The sequence below is a fragment of the Drosophila elegans genome, unplaced genomic scaffold (genome assembly GCF_018152505.1).
Source record: "Drosophila elegans isolate 14027-0461.03 unplaced genomic scaffold, ASM1815250v1 contig_814, whole genome shotgun sequence".
Classification (NCBI taxonomy): Eukaryota; Metazoa; Arthropoda; class Insecta; order Diptera; family Drosophilidae; genus Drosophila; species Drosophila elegans.
Window position 1 is genome coordinate 14,205,425 of NW_024546167.1, and position 20,531 is coordinate 14,225,955.

A 20,531-nucleotide genomic window follows, 5' to 3' on the forward strand; every position below is an offset into this window, starting at 1 on the left:
GGCAACTATTGCTGCCTCTTGCCACTCATTCAACAGCTGTTTCTATATTTACATTTGGCCCAGCCCTTACCAACACTGGATGGCGGCAGGTTTTGAAGTTGTTTACCCATTAAAAAGCCAAGATGCCGAAAAAGTTGCAGAATTCCATTGAGCATTTGCCTCTCCACAAGTTCCCCACAATAAAGACTTCAAAAAAAGACAAACATTACTAAACAGAAAACACTTACAAAAACACAGATAAACTGTACCACACAAAAAGGTAGAAAAACACAAAAAAAATGTTAAAGAAAAATATTACTATTACGGATTATGATCAAAAGGATCAGGGGGACGAGGTTGACGACAAGGTTGACGACAAGGTTGACGACAAGGTTGACGACAAGGTTGAGGTTGTTCGCTTCAGTGCTCTGGAAGATGACATCGACCCATGGGAGATTCCCTTCCCCTTGCCGGAGCACAACGACCCGTCCATGTGTCGTGATGAGTTTCTCAGCACCTTCATAGAGGAGCACGAGTGGCGGGCGGAATCCATAAGGCCCAGATCGACAATGAGGGCCATGTCGGTGGTCCAACAGCTGGAGGAGGCAAGGAGCAAGGACCCGGAGTTGGAAAAGGGAGCCGAGGCTATGGTGGTATTGGAGTTGGCCAGACAGCGCCAGAAGGGGAACATCAGAAAGACCGTGGAGCAGTTCTTGGAGGGCATAAGGATGCGATCCACCCTGCTGACGGAGCTGAATTTTGAAATCCAGAAGGCGGCCGTTGAGTTTTTGTCAGTGCGTCTGCTCAAGCAACTGCGCCTCTTCTCGAGTCCCTGGCCTGGAGAGCTGGAGGAGATCCCCTACCACCTGTTCAGCTGGTCATTGAAGGACTTTTTGATGCGCCTGGACATAAAGCAAATATATCTTGACGTTATCAACCGGGAACGGAGCGCAGAGGACCTCGACTGCCTTAAGTTCTGCAAGGATCTGAGTGAAATCGAACTCCTTATATATGAAATACGACAGGACTATCGCGATGATAAGGATCTTTGCAAGAATAGTATTAAATTGTTGCGGTGAGCGTTTTTAGGCCTATAGTTTAGTTTTCTAAAGAAAGTCCTCAAATAGTTGACCCAGTGAAATTCTATAAAAGTCTAAAGTTTAAAAATGTTTATATATTTGAAAGACCCATGTTGCCTTTTTATTGCAGGAATGCCCAATATAATATAAATGCGCCATGGGTCAAGACCCTTCAAAGTAATCTCAAAACCATGGAACATGAAAAGTTTGACTCCATGTTTTATAAGAAAAGCAGCTCCTATAAGATGATATTTCGTCACACATCGGTAATGGACGACTTCGAGAGCGTCTCGGGTGAGTAGAATCATGAGAACCGTATATCTTGTACACCCTTACGAAAATTATCGATCGCAGCTTTGGACCCTATCGAGATGCGTTATCAAATCAATTGGATAAAAAGCCTTACGGAGCAGCAACTGATGCGGATAAATGGACGGGAGGAGTTAATGAGAGACGAACTTAAGGATCTGAAGGATCTTATGTTGGAGGACGAATCAGTGCAGTACTCCTCGGAGCTAATGTATTCCCTGGAATTGGGCAAGCTCAGGGCAAGCATCAAGGAGTGGCAGGATCGACAAGATACCGATCTGGAGAAAGCCGAAGTCCTGTGTACGGTATCAAAGCTGGCTCTTCAAAAGTTAAAGGACGATCTCAAGTTCTACATGGAGCAGAAGGAAATGTACGTACAACGATTAGAAGAGGTGCAAGCTATTATAGCCCTCGAGGAACAGAGGGTAAGTTTCTGTAGAGACAACCTGGATTGGATACATTAATAGGTGACATATGTTATAGGAAAATGCCGCTAATGAAAGCCGATTGTCAAGGAAGTCTGCTAGAAAGTCTGTGAGGAAGTCTGAGAGAAAGTCGGAGAGAAACTCAGAGAGAAAGTCCGAGAGAAAGTCCGAGAGAAAGTCCGAGAGAAAATTTGAAAGGAAATCCAGAAATTCAAAAGCGCAATAGCATATATTCTGATTTGGATCATTTTCCTTTATATGTTTGCAATTTACCAAAGATAACATTAAAAATTTGTTAAGCTTGTGACTTCTTTTTATGAAAAACAATTTTAGGTTTTTTGTTGATTTTTGTAATCCATTTGTATGGAATGTATTGACATATCCAAAGACATACAGATCATACAGGAGCACTCCTGCTTTATTTCAAAATGTTACATATTTTCAAAAACTAATTGAGTCAAAAACGAAAAAAAAAGTACAAAAAAACGGGAAACAAAAAAAAAAAAAAAAAATCAAATTATGATTAAGGAACAGAAAGAATCCGACACTACGTCTGATCCGTATGAGATTAAGTTCCCCTTGCCGGACCACCTTGATCCGTCCCAGTGCCGTGATGAGTTCCTCAACAAGATAAAAGAGGAGCACGAACAAAAGTTGAGTGTGGAGAGGCCCGGATCGTCAATTCGGCCCGTAACGATCTTCGAAAGTTTTGTGGGTGCCGGGGATCCGGAGATCGAAAAGGAGGCCGAGGCCTTGGTGGTGCGCCAGTTGGAGTGGCAGCGCCAGAAAGGCTTCCGGAACAAGACCGTGGAGCAGTTCATAGAGAACATTAGACTACGGCCCGCCCAGCTGGTGGCCTTGAATTGCCAAATCCAGAAGTCAGCCATCGAGTTTTTGTCAGTGCGACTGCTGAAGCAGTTGCGCCTCTTTTCGAGTCCTTGGCCGGGAAAGCTGGACGATATACCGTACCACCTGTTCAGCTGGTCGCTGGAACACTTCTTGGTACGACTGGAATACAACCAGTTGTACCTAGACGTGATCAATCGGGAGCGGAGCACGGAGGATCTCGACTGCCTTAAGTTTCGCAACGATCTAAATGAGATCGAACGACTTATATATGAAATCCGGGAGGACTTTAAAAGAGATGAAAACCTCTGCAAAAGTTGTATACAACTAATACGGTAAAATGCTATTTTCTAAATTAGTCTTCAAAATAATGAAGGGATATAATATCTAGTTTACAATTGTTACATTTAGATATTATAATAATAAATTTATTATAATATCATTTTGATATATAGTTATATTTCAAATATCAATACCAATTTCATACAAAGTTGTATCATTCCTCAAACATATTTTTTTTTGTAGTGATTGCAAATACAATACGGATGGTGTCTGGGTTGAGGGCCTCCAGGAGCTTCTCAAAATAAAAGAAAACCTAAAGTCCAACTTAGGCGCAAAACCAAGCGTTTCTCTTTTGGAAAATCGTACGACGCTTCTTATGGGTCTTATGGAGGATGTTAGCGGTGAGTGAAGGAACCTCAATGGTCGGTATATAAATAAGCTATCTATCGTTTTAAATTTCCTCTAAAACCTTACTTCTACAGCTATTGATCCGATAGAGTTGCGTTATCAGATAAAATGGATAAACAGCTGTACGGATCAGCGGCTAATGCTTCTAAGTGACCGTGAGGAGATGCTGAAGAAGGAGCTAAGTGATTTACTGACCAAACTGGAACTAGACGAAATAGTGCACCGCAACTCAGAGTTAGTCTACGCCTGGGAAGTGGAAAAGCTGCGGAGAAACTCCATGGAGTGGCAAGTCAAGCTGGACAATGATCTGGAAAATGCGGAAGTCCAGTGCACTATAACTAAGCTTGCCCTGCAAAAAGTAAGGGACGATCTGAAGTTCTACTCGGAGCAGGAGGAAATGTACCGGCGGCGAATAGCCGAAGTGAAGGAGCTCATGGAGGCGGAGGAGAAAATTCGCCAGCAAAAAAAGGTGGTTTCCAAATGGGGCTTAAAATTAAAATTAAAGATTAAAAAGGATCCATTATAAATGTTCTACTTTATAGATCTACAATACCCAACCATTTTATACCTTTTAAGAGTATGATTAACTAATATTATTTCACTTTCTAGACTAAAACATTGGAGGCTGTTGAGGACGCAGTAAAGGCCATTGAGGCGGTTTATAAGCCAGAGGAACCCAAAAAGAAGAAGTCGACGAAATTCTAAAGCTCATCAATAATCGACAACATTTATTTACGTTGGCAACCCAAACAAAATAATCAAAATCCCGAAATGCATGAACTTAACCCCCAAAGGGTTGTTGCCATCAAAGTCACTGTCAAAGGATCAGGCAATGTGGGGGTATTTATTTGTTGGGAGTGGGTGCAAAGTTAGGGCAAACATTTACCATATTCATTATTTTTGGCGGAGACAAATGAAATTACAGGCAAACGATTGGGGGCTCCCCCCACTAATGGCGATTGCAGTTTAGAAAATCCGAACGAATTATGTGCAGTTTAGTCGCCGTAGTAACCCACCTGGAACACCCACTCCAAGTCGGGGGAACAAATATAGCCTCATGCATAGTTATTTTATGCGCCGTGGCAACCTGAAAGTTGCCGCATAACTTTGCCTATCGTTGTTACCATACCCGGTTGGGTGTATTATTTACGCTTAGAAAATAGAGAGAGTAGAAATTTTTCATCGCCAGTCGAAGGCGGATCGGGCTTGACCAGATAAAATCCATTTGGAATGCCAACAAATCCGCGACCCACGACTAATGGCAATACACCGGAGGATTGGCAGGTCTTTGAGGTGCTATTCGGTGCTGAAAATGGCACGAAAGTCAGTCCGGAAAGGATGACCACAATGTCACCTTTGAGACAACCACTTCCATCTTTCCAGGTAAGCAGTTTGTCTGTCGCTAAGGTATCCCAATCTAAAATTAGTCTCGCCGAAAATCGTGTGCCAAATTGCCAAATAAGCATGTAGACATCATATCAGGCTAGATTTATGTGGTTTCGCAATTGAATAACTGCTTTTGTTCGGTGCTTTTTATGTTTCAAATGTATGCGGTTGTTAGGGGAACTAATAATGTTTGTAGGGGGATTTGCATAAATTCAACAGTGGTTGGGACTGCTAAAAGGATGGTAAAGGGTGCATAATAAATAAAGTGAGTAATGGATATTAGAGCATATAAAAGAGGATCACATTGTCATAAACAATTGTTGTAAATATTTATATTTATTCTTTCATTTAAGGCTAAGTTTATTTTAAATATATTTTGATAAAATTGCACATCTAACTTGCGTATAAAATAGCACATTTTCATAATTGTTTGTTACAGTATCACCATTTCCAATATAAGATTCCGTCAAGAGAACATTTTTAAACATTTTCCCTGGCCCATAACTATTTCCTTTTGAAGCCAAACTCAATTGGCTGCATAATTAACTTGGCCAAGCTTATCGAATGTTCAGCACATTTTCAGTTCCCATTTATCTTCGCTTTTGCCCCTCTCCAAAGTGCAGACAATTGGCCAAAACTTGCACACCTCATTTTCCGTTTCCGGCCAGGTTGGAAATATCCACCGTAGAGTGGTATAGCAAACCTATGTAAAGTCAACCACCCAAAAGACCCATTCCGATGGCATCCGCAGTCGCGTGCGTGAGTACGTTGTGGATATTGCATTTGATACTTCGCCACTTGGCGCCATGTGAATGACCCAAATAATCCAAACAAACTGCAAAGTTTTCCCCATGTGTAAACGTGGCTAGGATGGTGTAACTTCACCACCGACTCCCTTTTCGCTCCTGCCCCTGCCCCTGCCCCTGCCATTGAGCTCGTTTTCACTTGGAGCATAAACTCGAGCATTGTGTGATGTTATGTTGAGGTAAATTCCACGGTGCCATGCATCGGCCTCCCCTCAGTTGTCAGGCTGTTGGGTTGTTAGGCTGTTAGGCGAAAGGAGTTCTTCCCGAAACCGAAACCAAAGCTCAGTTCTTCGACGTCTTTGGCTGGGAACGGTCGGTTCGGTTTTTGGAGAGCTTGCAATCCGGAGATCGCGTCTTTAACAATGCCCAGTGACAATCATCTGCATCACCACCACTTGGGACACAGTGGTGGACTGTCGCCGCATCATCATCATTTGGTGGGGTTTGGAAATATTAATCGATCCTTAAAAAATGAAAATGGACCACTATTAATACTGGATAGAATATTTTCCATCAGGGAAAGAAATAAAATTTACTTGGAAACTCTAGAAATGAATCTAGTGCATTTTCTGCTTCAAATGTTTTAAATAAGAATTTTTTATTGAAATAAAAATTACCAAAACAAAATATGTGTGTCGATTTGCAGTACTAATTTATGTTATTTTTTTTCCAGCTGGACACATCTTGTGGCAATGCGGGAATCACTGTCACAGAACATCATCATGGACTGGACTTGACCACCACATTGCGCAGCGAATTGGCTGCTTTGTCCTACAAAAAAGAGCGACTTACAGGGGAGGTAAATACTAAAAAATGCTTTAAAAAATTACTTAAAATATAAATAACTTTTTTTTTCCTCCACAGCTCGCTGAAACCCGTACCGCCTTGTGCAGCAAAGAAGCGGAAATTGAAAATCTGCGAGCCCAGGCTGCTCGACAGACGGCTCTCATCGGCTCCCTACAGAGTCGCCTGCAAAACTCCGAGAGCAGGGAGCAGTCCGTCCAGGCGAGATGTGATTCCACCATTCAGACGGTGCAGCGGGAAAAGCGGAGTTCCGATGAGCGGAACAAGGAGCTGATCTGCAAGATTCAGCACCTGGAAACGCATTTAGCCAGCGAGGAATCTCAAAAGGATCAGGCCAAGGCCCAGTTGCACGATCTCCTCCGCCGACTGAGCATCAGTTTGGGCATGGATGTGTGCGACGGCAATCAGAACTCGCATGCCACACCCGAGTGCATCGTGTCCCGGGCCGAGGAGGTGATGGTGGAGCTGCAGAGGACCAAGGCCAAGGTCAGTTCCACCTGCGATACTCTCAGCTCGTGCGAGAATGAACTGCTCAACCTGAAATCACTGGCCAATATCGAGAAGCAGCGACTCACGGCCCAGCTCGATGGGGCAGGTAATCATAATCACGAACTTGAAGGACGTTGTCGGCAGTACGAAAGGGATCTTCAGATTCAGAGGGATCGTCTAACCGAATCGGAAATCAACGGGGAGAAACTCAAGGAGGAGCTGCGTGGCTTCGAGTCGCGTTGTCATCGTCTGCAGAACAATTTGGACCGGACTCAGGGCGATCGCCTGCAGTTCTTGCGCGGATTGAGCAATCTCCTCAATGTACCCGAACCCTGCGAAACTCTAATTAAGGACAAGTTAAGGGAGACTCTGGCGGAAAATCAGGCCATGCATGCGGTAATATATCTTTTCTACCTTTTATTTACCAGATTTTAAACTGTTTTTAAATGATATACAGCAAATGCATTCACTGCGAGATCAATTGACCTCGGAGCATGAAAAGCTGAAGGAGACCCAGCAGGCCACCGAATGTCGCATCAGATCGGGAGAGGCTCAGAAGTGTGAGCTAACTGAGCGGCTGGAGAAGTGCCACGCCGAGATCCATACTCTGCGCAAGGATCACATGGGTCTGTCGGAGTTCCTGCAACGCCTGGCCAATGCCATGAACTGGAGTGAGTGCTCTGCCCCACCAGCCTTGGGCACCGATACCAACCTGATGGCGGAGAATCTGCTGGAAAGAGCCGAGAGACTCACCGCCCATTGCGAACACGAAGGGTCGCATCATCATCACCATCACAGCCCGGAGAAGGGTTGCTGTGATCACGGACATGCCCATGGCCATGGCCATGGGAAACTGCGCCGGGAGAGATCCTGTCATGACATTCCTCTGAAGGAGAGCAGCAGTGTGTACAACCTACAGCGACGAGTTCGCGTCCTCAGGGAGCAAGTGCAGCGCCGGGATCTGCACTTGGAGCTGCTGCGTCGCAAGTTGGCCATAATTGAGGATGGTGCTCGGGGCAAGTGCATGCTGCAGGGCGAGCGGGACGAGGCTGTTTGCCGGGCCAAAAAGGCGGCCAAACAGGTGGACAAGCTGAGTGCCCAGCTGGCCGATGCTAGATCCCAGATAGCCGAAGTTAAGGCCCAATTGGCCGAGGCAGTGGAGTACAAGATCACCTCACTGGAACGGGCCAGGAAGATCGATGAGTTGACCACCCAGGTGTGCGATCTGGAGGACGAAAAGACCCGGCTGTTGTCCCAACTGAATGCCCTGAAGGAGCGCCTCAAATCCTCCTGCGAGTCCAACCAAAATCGTAGATGTCGTGATGAGGCTCTAATAAATGTGAGTATATACATACAATTATTTACATTGTAAGAGCTATAAATTAATATCTTTCCAAAAACTGCAGTCCATGCGCGATGATGTCAACCGTCTCAGTTCACAACTTTCGGATGCCAATCAACGGCTGTCCCACTTGCAATCCTTCCGCACTTCGGTGGCCAGGACACTGCATCTTAGGGATCTGCCGGAAACCGATCTACTGCATCGCCTTCAAGCCTTGTGCTCCGCCCATCAGGAGTTTACCATGCTCTCGAAACGCTATGAGACAGCTTCGCCAGTTGGCGACCATCCGTGTCCTCGTTACGATGACCCCATACCACCTTCCGCCCACTGTCGCCCACCCAGGGAGCTCAGCCCTCCGCCTCCAACTTCCTTCCATCACAAGGCAACAGTCCACTCCGGCAACGGCCATCACCCACCGACCGAGCACCACCATGGCTCCAGTAGCCATGTCCACAATCATCACGGACATGGACATGGTCATGGCCACGGATCCCATTCGAGACGCCAACGCAGCAAAAGCCGGGATAAACGACTTCACGACGAGTGCTTCGACACGGATGTGCATCGATTGCATCACGGCTGCAAGGAGGAGCTACTGGCCACCGGATCCGAGGATGACTATGACTTCAAGAGCAAATACTGCTAAAGTAACGCACTTTTTCTATGCATTTGTATTTTCCCGAGCAACAAAAAATAAAATATTAATTCTTTATTTGAGGAAAATATTGCCTTTGGTGAAAGAACATAGTTTTAGCTTGCTTAAAAGGTTAAATCGCTAATTTTAAAAAATCACCATGTGAAATGGTAGTTTTTTCTAAATTTGAGAAAAAATATATAAAATTTGAAAAAATATTTGGGAAGTAAAAACAATTTTCTGTTGTCTGTATTTAAATATTATTTATTGAATTTAAATTTCAAACTAAATTTTAAAATACCTAACCAAGGCTCTAACTTTTTTCTAGCTATTTTTGTGTAAAAAAAAGTGTCAGAACTGTCTTGATTCCACAGCAATTTTTATTTTTTACTTATCTACATGTAAATTTCACAGTTTCCAAAATTAGCCGAAGGAGCGCTACAACTACAAGTAGTTCGAAAAATTGCCGCTGAATTGTGAAGGTAAGTGGCAGTACACTTAAAATTTTAATTTTTTTATTAAATTTACTGATATTAATATTTCTAAAAAAATAATAAAAAAAACATGGCACATCATCAAAAGTTACAGCATTGTTAAAAAAACTTTGGGTTGGTCACTCACCTGCTGGATACGAGTTACCCGCCGTAGCAGCCTTGGTTGATTGACTTCTCTGGCCATTATTTGCGGAATTATGCAAATAGGAAAAGTGTCAAACGCATTGTACCGTCTGTCGCATCACGAGCACCTGTCAAATCAATCAAAATTGACTGCACTGCAACCTGTTTTTCCAACCAAGTTCAGGCCCAGAGCAAACGGTGGCGCCTGGAAATGGGTAATTAATCAAAAGTTCAGTAAACGCTTTTCATACGAATCCATCGCAATCCCACCAAAGAGTCAACGCCAATCAAGATGCATATTTTTGCATGTTCGAAATTACACAACACGTGAGTTGTAAGTAGTGCCCCAGCCCGATCATTTGCCGCACAGACTTGCCACAGACGACACCCAGAGCAATGAACTTGGCCTGTCGGGATCGCCACGCTTGACTTCCCCTGGTTTCCGTGGCAAGGAGGGAGGAATCTCGTCCGCACTCAGAACATAAACACTTAAGGAAACATTTTTGAAAAATATCGAAAAATTAATAACTGACATATGTATATTTAAATGTGTAAAATATTAATAATATATAATTTAAAAAAACCCTTGGGCACTCTCTAATTTTTAAGTCAAAACGTTGCGGAAACTTTCCAGCATCAATCATCTCTAATCCTAATCACAAATACAAATATGCAATACTATAAATAAATTCTGAGCTAATCGTCATTATTATTTATTAGTCCTCATTTATTTGTCATCAATTTAAAAATAATTGCGGGAATTACTCATGATCAGAATATTCATTCTTCATTCATTCTTCATTTCTTGGAGATAGCATAGCAAGTTTTGGTGTCACTTGAGACATGTTTAGTTATTGCAAAATTATTTTATGCCCAAAATTTGAAGGACTTTCTCAATAATTTTTCTTAGTGAAAAGAATGCAAGCATATCCAGAAAACATGTTTATGAGGGGGTCAGGTTGGGGGCTGAGCGGGTGGTGCCGATTGCCACATGTGTACCTGTAGCCCCTGTGCCTGGTGCTCTGGCTGATCTTGCCACATGAGCCGGCAGTATAAGTTGTTAACAGCGGGGAGCGCATTTCGCTTCGTTTTGCAATAGAGTTCCTTCTTCTCCAACTGGTTTAACTCTTTGATCTGCTTCCTCCTGCTCTTCCCGCCTCCATATCACTTGGCGACTTTTGATCTTTCGCTTCGAGGAGGAGGTGCAGTTGGAGTAGTAGAAGGAGAAGTTCCACGATGGAGGAGATGCGGCCATTAGAGCCGCAGTCACTCAGGTGTGGTATAAGCCGCAAGAGAAGCCAGACTGGAAATGTTGGGTGGGGGAAATGGGTAGAAAGAAGACGGAGACTAGCCCATAATTAATATCTTTGGGAATTTGATTTAACACTTTACTTTTTTAACAAATTGCCCGTGTGTCAGAGACTTAATTGTCTAATTGAAAAGGAATGAATTCAATGAAATGGCTTTAACTACGTGATGAATATGTTATGATATAACAACTAAGGCGTTATATTCTATGGTGCGCATCGCCCATAGTGATTTTATAAAAATTTTCAATGACGAATTTAACATTTTTTTAATTTAGTTTACTTTGCAGTCAAATGCCAGTGACAAAAAAATTAGTAAATTTATTTAAATCCTCCTTAACTTTAAACACTCAGCTCTTACTTTCCATCTAACTGAATTCTGTTTAGTTATTTCTGAATATTGCAAATCCAATTCAGGAAAATCAACTACAAATAAAAGCAGTAAAATATGGATGAAAAACGCGGATTAAAAATGTATCCAATTTAAATTAAATTGGCACTTTATACGTATTTTTCTTGACATTTTCCTATCTCCTATATGTTACGCAGATCAAATTCAAAAGGGTCAAATAGTGGAGGGGTGTGTTGTTGTCGCCCACAGGATGCTGCCATTTGAAATGCGTTGCGGACCAAAAACTAGGACACAAACTATGGAAATACGGACAAGTTGAAGTCCACAAAGCCAAACACGATGCGTGTGGTGCAGGGTCCAAAATAAATATATGCTCAGCCCAAAGGTTGGATGAGTGGAATAAAGGCGGACGGGAAGGTCACAAGTGCCTTTGGTGTCTCACCAAATTGTTTACAAATACAGAACACGCGTTGAAAAGCTGTCATAAAGAAGGGCTACGAGGAAAGTGAAGAAATGGATCTGAGTCCTCTGGCAACGCCTTACCTTGAAGCAACGAATCTACTCTTCTTTGGGATTTAATGGTTTTTTCTAGCACAAAAGAGTCAGTAGTAGCGTCATCACCATCTCCATCATCACCATCACTATCATCTGGTGGGTGCCTGACTGGCATCTGAGATGATTTTAATGCCGTTGATTGTGGGTTTCCATTGACATTTCGGCCAACTTCCCATTACCCACTCTCGTAGTTTGTCGAGATTTGCTAAAGCCACAAGCTTCCGCTTATTGTTTGTTGGTAACAATTAAGCCGCACTTTTGCACCAGTCAACTAAAATAATCAAAATGTTTGCGGCTCACCCATGCACCCACAACCAAACAGAAAAAAGTACTTGTACACTTAACAAAATGATGCTGTACAATTGTCAAAGTTCAAACATGTGTAAATATATTTACTCAAAACATTATTAGTAGATAAGTAGATGTGCTTCTTCTATTTCAATTTCTTATAATTATATTTTAAATTCATTTGATGATGATTTCGAGATAAAAAATATCATTAAAATTTGTTGGATTTAAAGCGTTTAATATTTTTATTATGCCTATTTCTGCTAAACACATGTTCTTTCCTACTGTGCACATTTGTGTGGGGGTAATCTCCATTTCAAAACCGAAAGCAAATGCAATTTTTAAATTTTTCCAGAGAGTTGAGAGCTGAGTTGGGAATGGCTTTGTCCATGAATTTGCATGTTTTGGCAGGGATCAGTTCTCTGTTTTGGGGAATGGCAGCAGCGGAATCATGGGGATTGCTTTGCCATTAGTCCGGTTGCTCCGCTTGTGGACAATGGCAGCAGTCTGTGGCCCCATTAAAAATGCAACCAGTGAATTGGCTATTACACACACATCGACCAATACAAAGTTGAATGCCAAACTGAATTTTTCGGGCTTAGCATGTTTTTGATTAAAACGCTTTGGTTTGTATTTGAATGCATTAAAGAAAAGTATGATGGGTTCCGAGAGTAAGCATCGGATAAACACAGTGCGATTATAAATCTTGAATGACAAGCAAAATCGATTGAATTTGAGAGGCCCTTGTTTTTTTAATGGAATTATGAATGATTTTATTCGGGAAACGAAAATATTTATTATTGTATTTAAGAATTTGTTTTTAAATGAAGAAGACTTCTTTATAATACTCCAAGTACCGCCTGAGAGCTGGCCTATAAAACCACTTGATCCACTGCTGTGTTCAACCCATTTCCCTGTTTTTGCTGAAACTTCCTTTGCATTGTTTGCGTTTAATCAAGGTCGCCAGTTAATTAGACTTTCTGCTGTGGGAATAAAATGTCGCCTGGCAGCGAAACAATTGCAATGAAACCATTGCATCAGCGAGATGGATGCCCGACCATCCATTTGGGGCACTTGGGAGTCGGAGCTGTTGGCCAAGTCAGCATAACATAGCTGCACATTATTCAACGCGGCAAACAAAAATTGTAAATGTTTTAATTGTCAAACATGAAATAATAAATGCTCGCCATAATGGCATTAATAATGGCGATGCACACATAAAACAATGAAACGATGAAAGAGCGACCATAAAATGCAAGCCAGGCGGCAGAAAGAGATTGTCCATCCACCACTCTTGACTGCCACTCGATGTGTCTTAATTAGCATAAATATGCAGTGTGGTTGTGCAACTGGCCAAAGGGGGAAGGTGAGTGGCGGGCGTGGTGGCTTGGTGTCACCTCAGAGCACGGCAACAGCATTTATGGCTGCCATCGGTCAATCGGAACCAGAATCGACTCCCGTTTCGGTCCAATTCCCTGACATCCAGCATCCATAAGTGGATATCGAATGCATATATCCCCCTGGCCGCATTATTATGCGGGCTCACTTCTCTAGCCGTAATGGCTTTAATTGTTATTGTAATTGGCAGTGCATTCAATGGTGAGTAATTGAGTCATGGGGGTAAATGATTGAAGTTTGATATGCTAGATTATGTCATTGAATTTGGAGAGGTTACAAAAGAGCTCGGATTAAATGGAGCTGTCGGAATGTTGATCTCATTTAATTGCCATTGTATATGCTTCTCAAATTTATAAATATTACCATTGACACTATTGAATGAAGGAATGCTTGATAGCTTTTTACATATAATAGTACATTTACAGTACTTTTATTTATTTATAAAAGATTCCAATGAAAACAACTAGCACGCACCCAAACTGCCTTTATTTAAATTACTTTATCTAATTCTCTGTTGTTTAATTTGGATTTTTATTGGAATTCATTTTTGTTATCAAATAATTTCAATAAATAATAATACCACACTATCAGAAATTGTAAATAATCTGATTATTGAAATAATTCAAGTTAAAAAGAAACCTAATTAAGTGATTTATGCCATACATTCCAATAAACCATTAATTCGACAATTTGTTTGCTTTTTTTTCTGTCAGCTTTATTTGATTCTCGCGATTTTTTTGCACAGGCAAAATATGAAGTTCAGAGATATACAGATAAGCGGCTATGATGTAATGCTTAGAGCTACATATAATATATAGATAGGTTTAATATAGCATATATATTCATGTATATAATATGATACATAGATTTCAAAAACAGTTTTTGTTTCTTTGTCTGTGTTTAGTTTGTTAATCCGATAAGAAAACAAGCTTTTAGGTATCAAAAAGCATTTGCAGTGCCTGCAAATGTGGACATACAGATTAATCGATAGATATCAGGACTATATGGTACGAATATATTTATGCATAAGGGTATATGTGTTCTATGCGTGATATTAGAAAAGGTTTTACAAAAACTCGCTTATTGACAAAACGTTAATCGTTAAATATGTTGGTATAACTTGAAAAAGTTCTCGCTCTATTAACTATGTTTCCATTAAAAATGTTCTTTATCAAATTTGTTTTAGTTACCTCTTCTAAATTAAAGACGCCTAAATCGTATCACAGATAAATGTGTTTTGCCGAGTGCTATGCTCGGGTCACACATTGGCATAACTTAGGCCTATAACAAACGGATCTATAGCTATGTTTGAGTACAAACTAGAGGGGGGATTTTGCTGGATTTTTGAATTGTTTTGGGGGTTTTGATTTGAGGCAGGCTCTCAGTTCTGCCACCAAAGGGCGCTCGTGTTCCAGATCCAGGCGCCCGACCCTACTCAACGATGCTGCTGAGGATTGGGGGGTCCAAAGGCCTGCATGCTGTAGTACCGCTCGCTGTCCTCCTTCACCACACTGGTCACGTGGTGGAACTGGCACGGATGCGAAATCTGCGATTTCGGTGGCAACGGGGCCGGCTTAACGCGCTTCTGTTTCTTCTGCTTCCGATTTCCGGGCACGGTCAAGGCGATGTTCTCCGGATCGCTGACCAAACGCTCCACATGCAGCCACAACTCACGGGCCGCATCCGTCGAATCGAAGCTGAAGCCGATCATCTGCTGGTGATTGCTCGACCGGCACATGGTGTGAAACGAGGGACCCGCAATCCGGTAGTTCGACAGGTTGTCAATGCGATCCGACCATAGGGCAAAGCTGGAACCCCTCTCCGCCAGCACCAGTGTCACTCTGGGCATGGACCTGGCCTTGGAGTTGCCCTTGTCGTGGAGTATCACCGGAATGCCAGTGAATACCAGACGCCAGTCGCCATCGTTTCCGGTTCCCTCGTACAGATTGGCCAAGGCGCCGCTCACGAATATCTCTGTGCCCAATCCCCCGAAGAAACTCTCCACCTGACCCCGCTCGTAGTCCGAGAGATTTGTGTTGCTCGTGGTGTCCGTGCTGATGGTGTCCGCATCGATGTCCGACGCGTTGTACAGGGATGTGGTTCCATGGGCGCTGCTCCTTTGCGCCGATGAGTGCGAGTGGGCCGACCAGTCGGCGTGCAGGATCAGCTCATCCCTGGGCTCCGAGGAGGAGCCGGTGCCCTCACTGGACTCCGAGGGTGGCGCCGAATCGCTAACGGATCCCAAGCGGCGACGTGTCTGCTGCAGTTGATGCGACATCTAAAAAAAAGGGGAGCAGAGTGCTAAATTAGATTTCTGTGGCAAAAGCTTTTCGGCTGCGGTTTCCCTGCAAGAGGAGTTAATGCAATTCTCTTTTGCCATTTTCCGGCACCTCACAAAAGTTGGCAACCGAAAATAAAAACAAGAGGATAAGCTTCACAATTAAATTACGACTATGAAGTACCTAGTACTTAAAATATAAACGTTATCAACTAAACACTGATTTACTGACTAGCAAATTGAAATGTCTTCTTAAAAAGGAAAACAATTTTAATAACTAAATAAAATATGTAATTTATATATACAACTATATAAACAGTTTACAAATTTAACTGGCTATTAGTCAAGAAAAAAATTTTAATCTTTGTTTAAATTTACTAACACACAAGATTTAAGGCACAGTATATATTAGTTATATTGAAAAACGAAATACTATCTGCACAAGATTTTCAAAAATAATGGGTATAACAATTTCTAGTCCCAACACGAGTTTCAGTTTCGGATTCTCTCGCTCTATAATTTGTTATTTACTTTGTTGCCCCGCTGCAATTGCTGCCAAGAAAAAAACAACCGAAAAATATATATACAATTTCATTGTGGTCGCTCTGCTGGAAATTAAACACAATCAATTTCCGCTCCAAAAACTCAAATCGTAAACAAACAATAAAATCCGCATATTTATGCTCAATGAACAATTTGCCAAATATCATTTACTTAACAAATGCGAAAATAACAATTGACAATGTGAGTAATTGTTCGTTCAATTTTAATCGGTTGGAGTTAAGTGAATATTTATTGAAGAACAATTTTGGGATGACGATATTTTGTTCCTGGTTATTAATTACTCACATGCATTGGGCAATTAGCTTAGCACGTTGTGTGTTTGACAGACACCAACTAATTGTTTAAGTAAATTAAATTAAGGCCTTGCCTTTCGTATACCAAATAAATTAATTTTTGTTTATTGAAACCACAATTTTTGCCAAATATTGAGCTTGACAAGCTAATTTAAATTGTACGTAAATAAAAAAAACAAAAATCCAAAACTAATTAGGATTCCTGCACTCTCATGGCCCCGTGGGAAATTCTCCATATCAAAGAACTCACGTCCTATGCAAATACCTTAAAAAAAGTTGTTACCAAAACTACGTGTACTTACAGTCAAACAAATTCGGAGGCAAAGCGCATAACTAATGAATATGGAGCGTTCAAATTTTGTTATCTTCTCTTACTCAAATACCAGAAAAGTTAGCCGAGGCACGTGGACATCGGCACGTTTTAATTAGCGCCGCAAATTGCAGGTCACGGCGTAATTAAATTATTTAAATTGCTAATTTTCGCCAAACAGGGAGCTTGGAAGTGAAAATTATACAGCAAGTGCTAAAATGGAAAGTGCTAAACACTTGAACATGTTTTAAAGTTGTCAATGCGAAGACTGTGACTCCAATAAATAATAATCAACGAATTTGTGAGGGGGTAAGAAATGTCCTAACATTTCAGCAAGGGGAATAGGAAATTTGTCCACGACACGCAGGAAGTTGCTGTGGAAATGTATTGCGCATCCGCTAAGATTCTTTGGCACACTTTCAGGCCAACTTCTGTCAGAGCCAACAACTTTCCACGGGCAACTTTGTTTGTTTGGGGTTGTCCAGCAAAATGTATTGGGAGGGGCGGAAGAAAAGAAGGAGGGGCACTGCAACATTAACACGGTTATCTATAATTTACACGCACAGGGGAAAAGCGGAGGATCCTCCTTAAATGCGGTGATTTCAGGCTGCCTGATGCACATTTATTGTGCTATTACTTTTGTGGCCCGTGGATGTCCTCTTCCCATCCCCAAAAGGCAAACGACTTTTCTCCCCTGAGTGTTTTTTTACGTGTCCTGGTTTGGCAGACAAAAAACTTTTCAGCTACAATTACGGGCAAAAAAATAGCCAAGTCGGTTTCAAATGCTTTCATTTTGGCTTTATTATCTATGTATTTTACTAAAAATTTATTAAAGTATTTCAAAACAATTTATTTTCTAATTATTATTAGTTTATAAAAGCTAATAATGCACAAAAAAAGTAACAAATGAAATATGTAATAGATACTGAATCATACTTCAAAGATAAAACTTTTAAGCTATACGATAATACAATATTTATTCCATTCATAAATTAGGTTCCAGTCAGGTTCTATAATTTTACCAGTTGCTGTACATAAACTTTTATATATCTTCCAGCATAAGATTAATTGCCTCACTTCCCCAGCTCCACGAACTTGGCAAATATATTTAGTGCCGAGATTTATGTGGCTTCATTACGACCACCCATCACGGTCCCTAAGAAACCACCCCGAAAGAAATCTCACACCCCCTAGAGAGCAGCGGGAAGTTTTGTCTATGTATATCGAACATTTTGGTCAGACAATTAAAAATATTGTCCCTTTTCGCCATATCTTTGTGTCCCTGTGGAGGCCACTTTTTTATTGTTGCCATGGCAGCCGACTACAAAATGAATATTTAATGTCACCCCCAACCCCAAGTACTACCCCTCACCCCTCCCAAAGGGCCTTCGGAATATCGAACGGCTAACACCAAGTTCAATGTCAAGTTTGTCTCGTACCAAGCAGCGTATGCGTTATTTTTGTGCTGCATGTTTGCCCCGAGTTCGGCTTTTATTTATGGCCTCGTGTGTATTTTCAGCTAATAATCGGGGAAAATCAACAGAGGCAAAAAAAAGAGAACTGGGAGAACAATAAAGCAGGCAAAAGGCTTGCTGTTATTTATGCCAATTATATTTACCCATAAAAATTTGCCAATTAATTGGAATTTGTGGAGATGGAGGTTCTCAACCAGGGGTGTACAAATTGCATATAAATATTTTAAAGAGAGGAAATGAAAAATGCTTCAGCTGAAAATTGGTAGGAAGTAGGTTTTGTTTTGTCTAAAAAAATGTTGACTTTAAGAATGCATATAAATAATTAAGTATTCTATAATTAAAACGTACAAATAAAAGTCATGCATTCAAATTTAAAAAAAATGTGACTTGTCAAACAGAAAGCCAAGCATCCGAAGTATACAAAAAGTGGACATTAAATTAACTTTTCTGGCTTATTTTGAGTTTTAAATGTAAGTATCAGAGAAATGAACAACAATAAATAAACGTGCCAGCAGTTGAAATTCGGTTACAACGCACAAAAGACCAAAAATCATTTGCAGGTCAAGCAAGAGCCGCCCAAACGCCATGGGGGATTTTCGGGGAAAACATGTTGGTGGATCTGTCACAAAATTTCATATTTCACTTTATTTGTGTCAGTTGACAAATGTTTGAAATTGACAGCCGTAAGAAATAAAACGAAATAAAGCGAAAGGTTGGTGGGGAACAGAAATGCTAAATTTTATATAGCTAAAAACAAATTTAAAAAGTAGTTAAAAAATCTCTGCTGCGAAAAAAATGTAAAGGTAAAACTTGTATAAAATTAGTAATTAAACTAAACTTTAGTAATGTAGAGAACTGTAAAAAGCTGCCTTGGTTAAATAAATACCACTTTGCACTAATAGAAACCGTATGTCTTGGCTAAAACCTCTTAGAAATGATAGGGCACAAAATAAGAAGAAAACTCCATGCGATTGGTGTATGTCAACATTTCTCGATGTGCTTCGCAGAAGGTTGAAAATTCCCACTCACATAGAAATCTTTTTTCATCATGGGGCAGGTCAGTGAAAATGTTGGACATGTCCAAAGAGGCAGAGAGAAATCAAACAAATTGCTGTGGATGTACTACAATTGAAACCGTTAGCTCAGACTTGGACGTTGTGGGCGTGGCCCCCTAACAATGCTCAGTTGGATAAAAAAAAAATACAAAAATGCAACAGATACAGGTTGGTTGACTTTTGAGGCCTTTATGTTAATTTCTGTTTCATTTCCAGTTTGTTTTCCCCCAGATCTGCGCTTTATGGAAACTCACTGAAGTGCATCAGCACGGGAGTGGCGAGCGTAAGAGCAAACGTGCTGTGATTTAATTTTTCTGTGACGGTCGGCGGCAAACAAAATAACACCAACATAAGGGGCAGCAGGAAAATGTGGGGGAAAAATTCAATTAAAATGCACAAAGCCTCTCGTCTCGCCTGACCTCTCGTTTTGCTCCTTTCCGTTCCGAGGACAAGCAATTATCGTTGTTGCTGCTCACGTATGTGGATCAAAAAATGCTTCAACTTAAATTGAATTTGTTATTAAAACCCAATTTTACATGACGCATTTTGATGACATATCATCCATCCAGCTCCAGACGAGAACTTCAATTTCAAATGCAGACGAAGGAGATAGCTTGACGATGCCGCAAATCGCGAAATTCCATTTTCCCCTACTCCCCCCCTTATCTAACACATGGCAAACGAGAAATTTTCATAACAACAACCGAATATTTTTTCGCATAAACATGCAAATTTCTCACTTAAACCCAGACCCAGAATTCATACCCCTCCCCCCGTTGCACTCATCTTCTCGATGAGTAATTTGCATGTAAATATATATACTCGTTTATATAGTATTTTTCCTGTTTGCTTTTTAGCATTTGTTCATGAACTTCGCAGTTGACGAGAACAACAAACTGTCATACAAAGCTTTGCCATTGTTCAAGGAAATTTTCTCAAAACGATAGAGGGACGGTGAAAGAAGCACCAGACTATTTCCCGTCAAGTGACTGACTAACAAGTTTCGTTTACAGCGCATCTACACTGGAACAAAATTACTTTAGTTTGTTAAATATAATTAAAGAGAATAAAAAATATTAATTAATAGGTTTTAAGCTCACAAAATTCAAAAGTTTTTTATTATCGGTAAACAGTTTCCGACCAGCCTACAATTTTCCAGATTAAAGAAAAAATTGCTCTTTTCTAAAACATTCGCTCTAAAAAATTAGTAAATATGTATATTACTCTTTAAATTTTAAATATAATATTTA

At 41.0% G+C, this 20,531-nt stretch overlaps 4 protein-coding genes across 8 annotated transcripts in view; 3 read left to right on the forward strand and 1 right to left on the reverse strand.

Moving 5' to 3' along the window:
- Positions 1-65: 65 nt before the first annotated feature.
- LOC108149401 lies at positions 66-2,096 on the forward strand. The gene is made up of 4 exons (XM_017276936.1): positions 66-1,054; positions 1,189-1,352; positions 1,413-1,792; positions 1,851-2,096. The coding sequence occupies exons 1-4, from the start codon at positions 279-281 to the stop codon at positions 2,016-2,018; spliced, it is 1,488 nt and encodes a 495-aa protein (XP_017132425.1). The 5' UTR covers positions 66-278; the 3' UTR covers positions 2,019-2,096.
- A 102-nt stretch (positions 2,097-2,198) lies between these two features.
- Positions 2,199-4,121, forward strand: LOC108149400. 2 transcript variants are annotated; one of them, XM_017276934.2, is made up of 4 exons: positions 2,199-2,973; positions 3,164-3,321; positions 3,403-3,797; positions 3,938-4,121. In XM_017276934.2, the coding sequence occupies exons 1-4, from the start codon at positions 2,312-2,314 to the stop codon at positions 4,031-4,033; spliced, it is 1,311 nt and encodes a 436-aa protein (XP_017132423.2). In that variant the 5' UTR covers positions 2,199-2,311; the 3' UTR covers positions 4,034-4,121. The 2 variants fall into 2 exon arrangements, with proteins under 2 accessions (XP_017132423.2, XP_017132424.2); XM_017276935.2 differs by lacking the exon at positions 3,938-4,121 and having other exon boundaries at positions 3,164-3,342; positions 3,403-3,517.
- Positions 4,122-4,226: 105 nt separating this feature from the next.
- Positions 4,227-8,878, forward strand: LOC108149397 (coiled-coil domain-containing protein 170). 2 transcript variants are annotated; one of them, XM_017276931.2, is made up of 5 exons: positions 4,227-4,711; positions 6,194-6,319; positions 6,385-7,209; positions 7,271-8,152; positions 8,220-8,878. In XM_017276931.2, exons 1-5 carry the CDS (start codon positions 4,559-4,561, stop codon positions 8,799-8,801), a joined length of 2,568 nt encoding a protein of 855 aa, XP_017132420.1. In that variant the 5' UTR covers positions 4,227-4,558; the 3' UTR covers positions 8,802-8,878. The 2 variants fall into 2 exon arrangements, with proteins under 2 accessions (XP_017132420.1, XP_017132421.1); XM_017276932.1 differs by lacking the exon at positions 4,227-4,711 and adding an exon at positions 5,830-5,957.
- A 5,121-nt stretch (positions 8,879-13,999) lies between these two features.
- The window catches only part of LOC108149383, a 42,750-nt gene continuing 36,218 nt past the window's right edge, over positions 14,000-20,531 (reverse strand). For all 3 annotated transcript variants that reach the window (XM_017276911.1, XM_017276912.1, XM_017276910.1), the window contains one exon: positions 14,000-15,584. In XM_017276911.1, the coding sequence (XP_017132400.1) occupies positions 14,742-15,584 (843 nt within the window). In that variant the 3' untranslated portion in view covers positions 14,000-14,741. The remainder of the gene's footprint in view (positions 15,585-20,531) is intronic.

Excerpts from the sequence above, each read along its gene's own strand:
- LOC108149397 (XM_017276931.2), top strand. The coding sequence starts at position 4,559 with ATGCCAACAAATCCGCGACCCACGACTAATGGCAATACACCGGAGGAT. Across the intron at positions 6,320-6,384 it reads AAGAGCGACTTACAGGGGAG|CTCGCTGAAACCCGTACCGC; the intron begins GTAAATACTAAA and ends TTTCCTCCACAG. Across the intron at positions 8,153-8,219 it reads GTGATGAGGCTCTAATAAAT|TCCATGCGCGATGATGTCAA; the intron begins GTGAGTATATAC and ends CAAAAACTGCAG.
- LOC108149400 (XM_017276934.2), top strand. The coding sequence starts at position 2,312 with ATGATTAAGGAACAGAAAGAATCCGACACTACGTCTGATCCGTATGAG. Across the intron at positions 2,974-3,163 it reads AGTTGTATACAACTAATACG|TGATTGCAAATACAATACGG; the intron begins GTAAAATGCTAT and ends TTTTTTTTGTAG. Across the intron at positions 3,322-3,402 it reads TCTTATGGAGGATGTTAGCG|CTATTGATCCGATAGAGTTG; the intron begins GTGAGTGAAGGA and ends TTACTTCTACAG.
- LOC108149401 (XM_017276936.1), top strand. The coding sequence starts at position 279 with ATGTTAAAGAAAAATATTACTATTACGGATTATGATCAAAAGGATCAG. Across the intron at positions 1,055-1,188 it reads AATAGTATTAAATTGTTGCG|GAATGCCCAATATAATATAA; the intron begins GTGAGCGTTTTT and ends TTTTTATTGCAG. Across the intron at positions 1,793-1,850 it reads TAGCCCTCGAGGAACAGAGG|GAAAATGCCGCTAATGAAAG; the intron begins GTAAGTTTCTGT and ends CATATGTTATAG.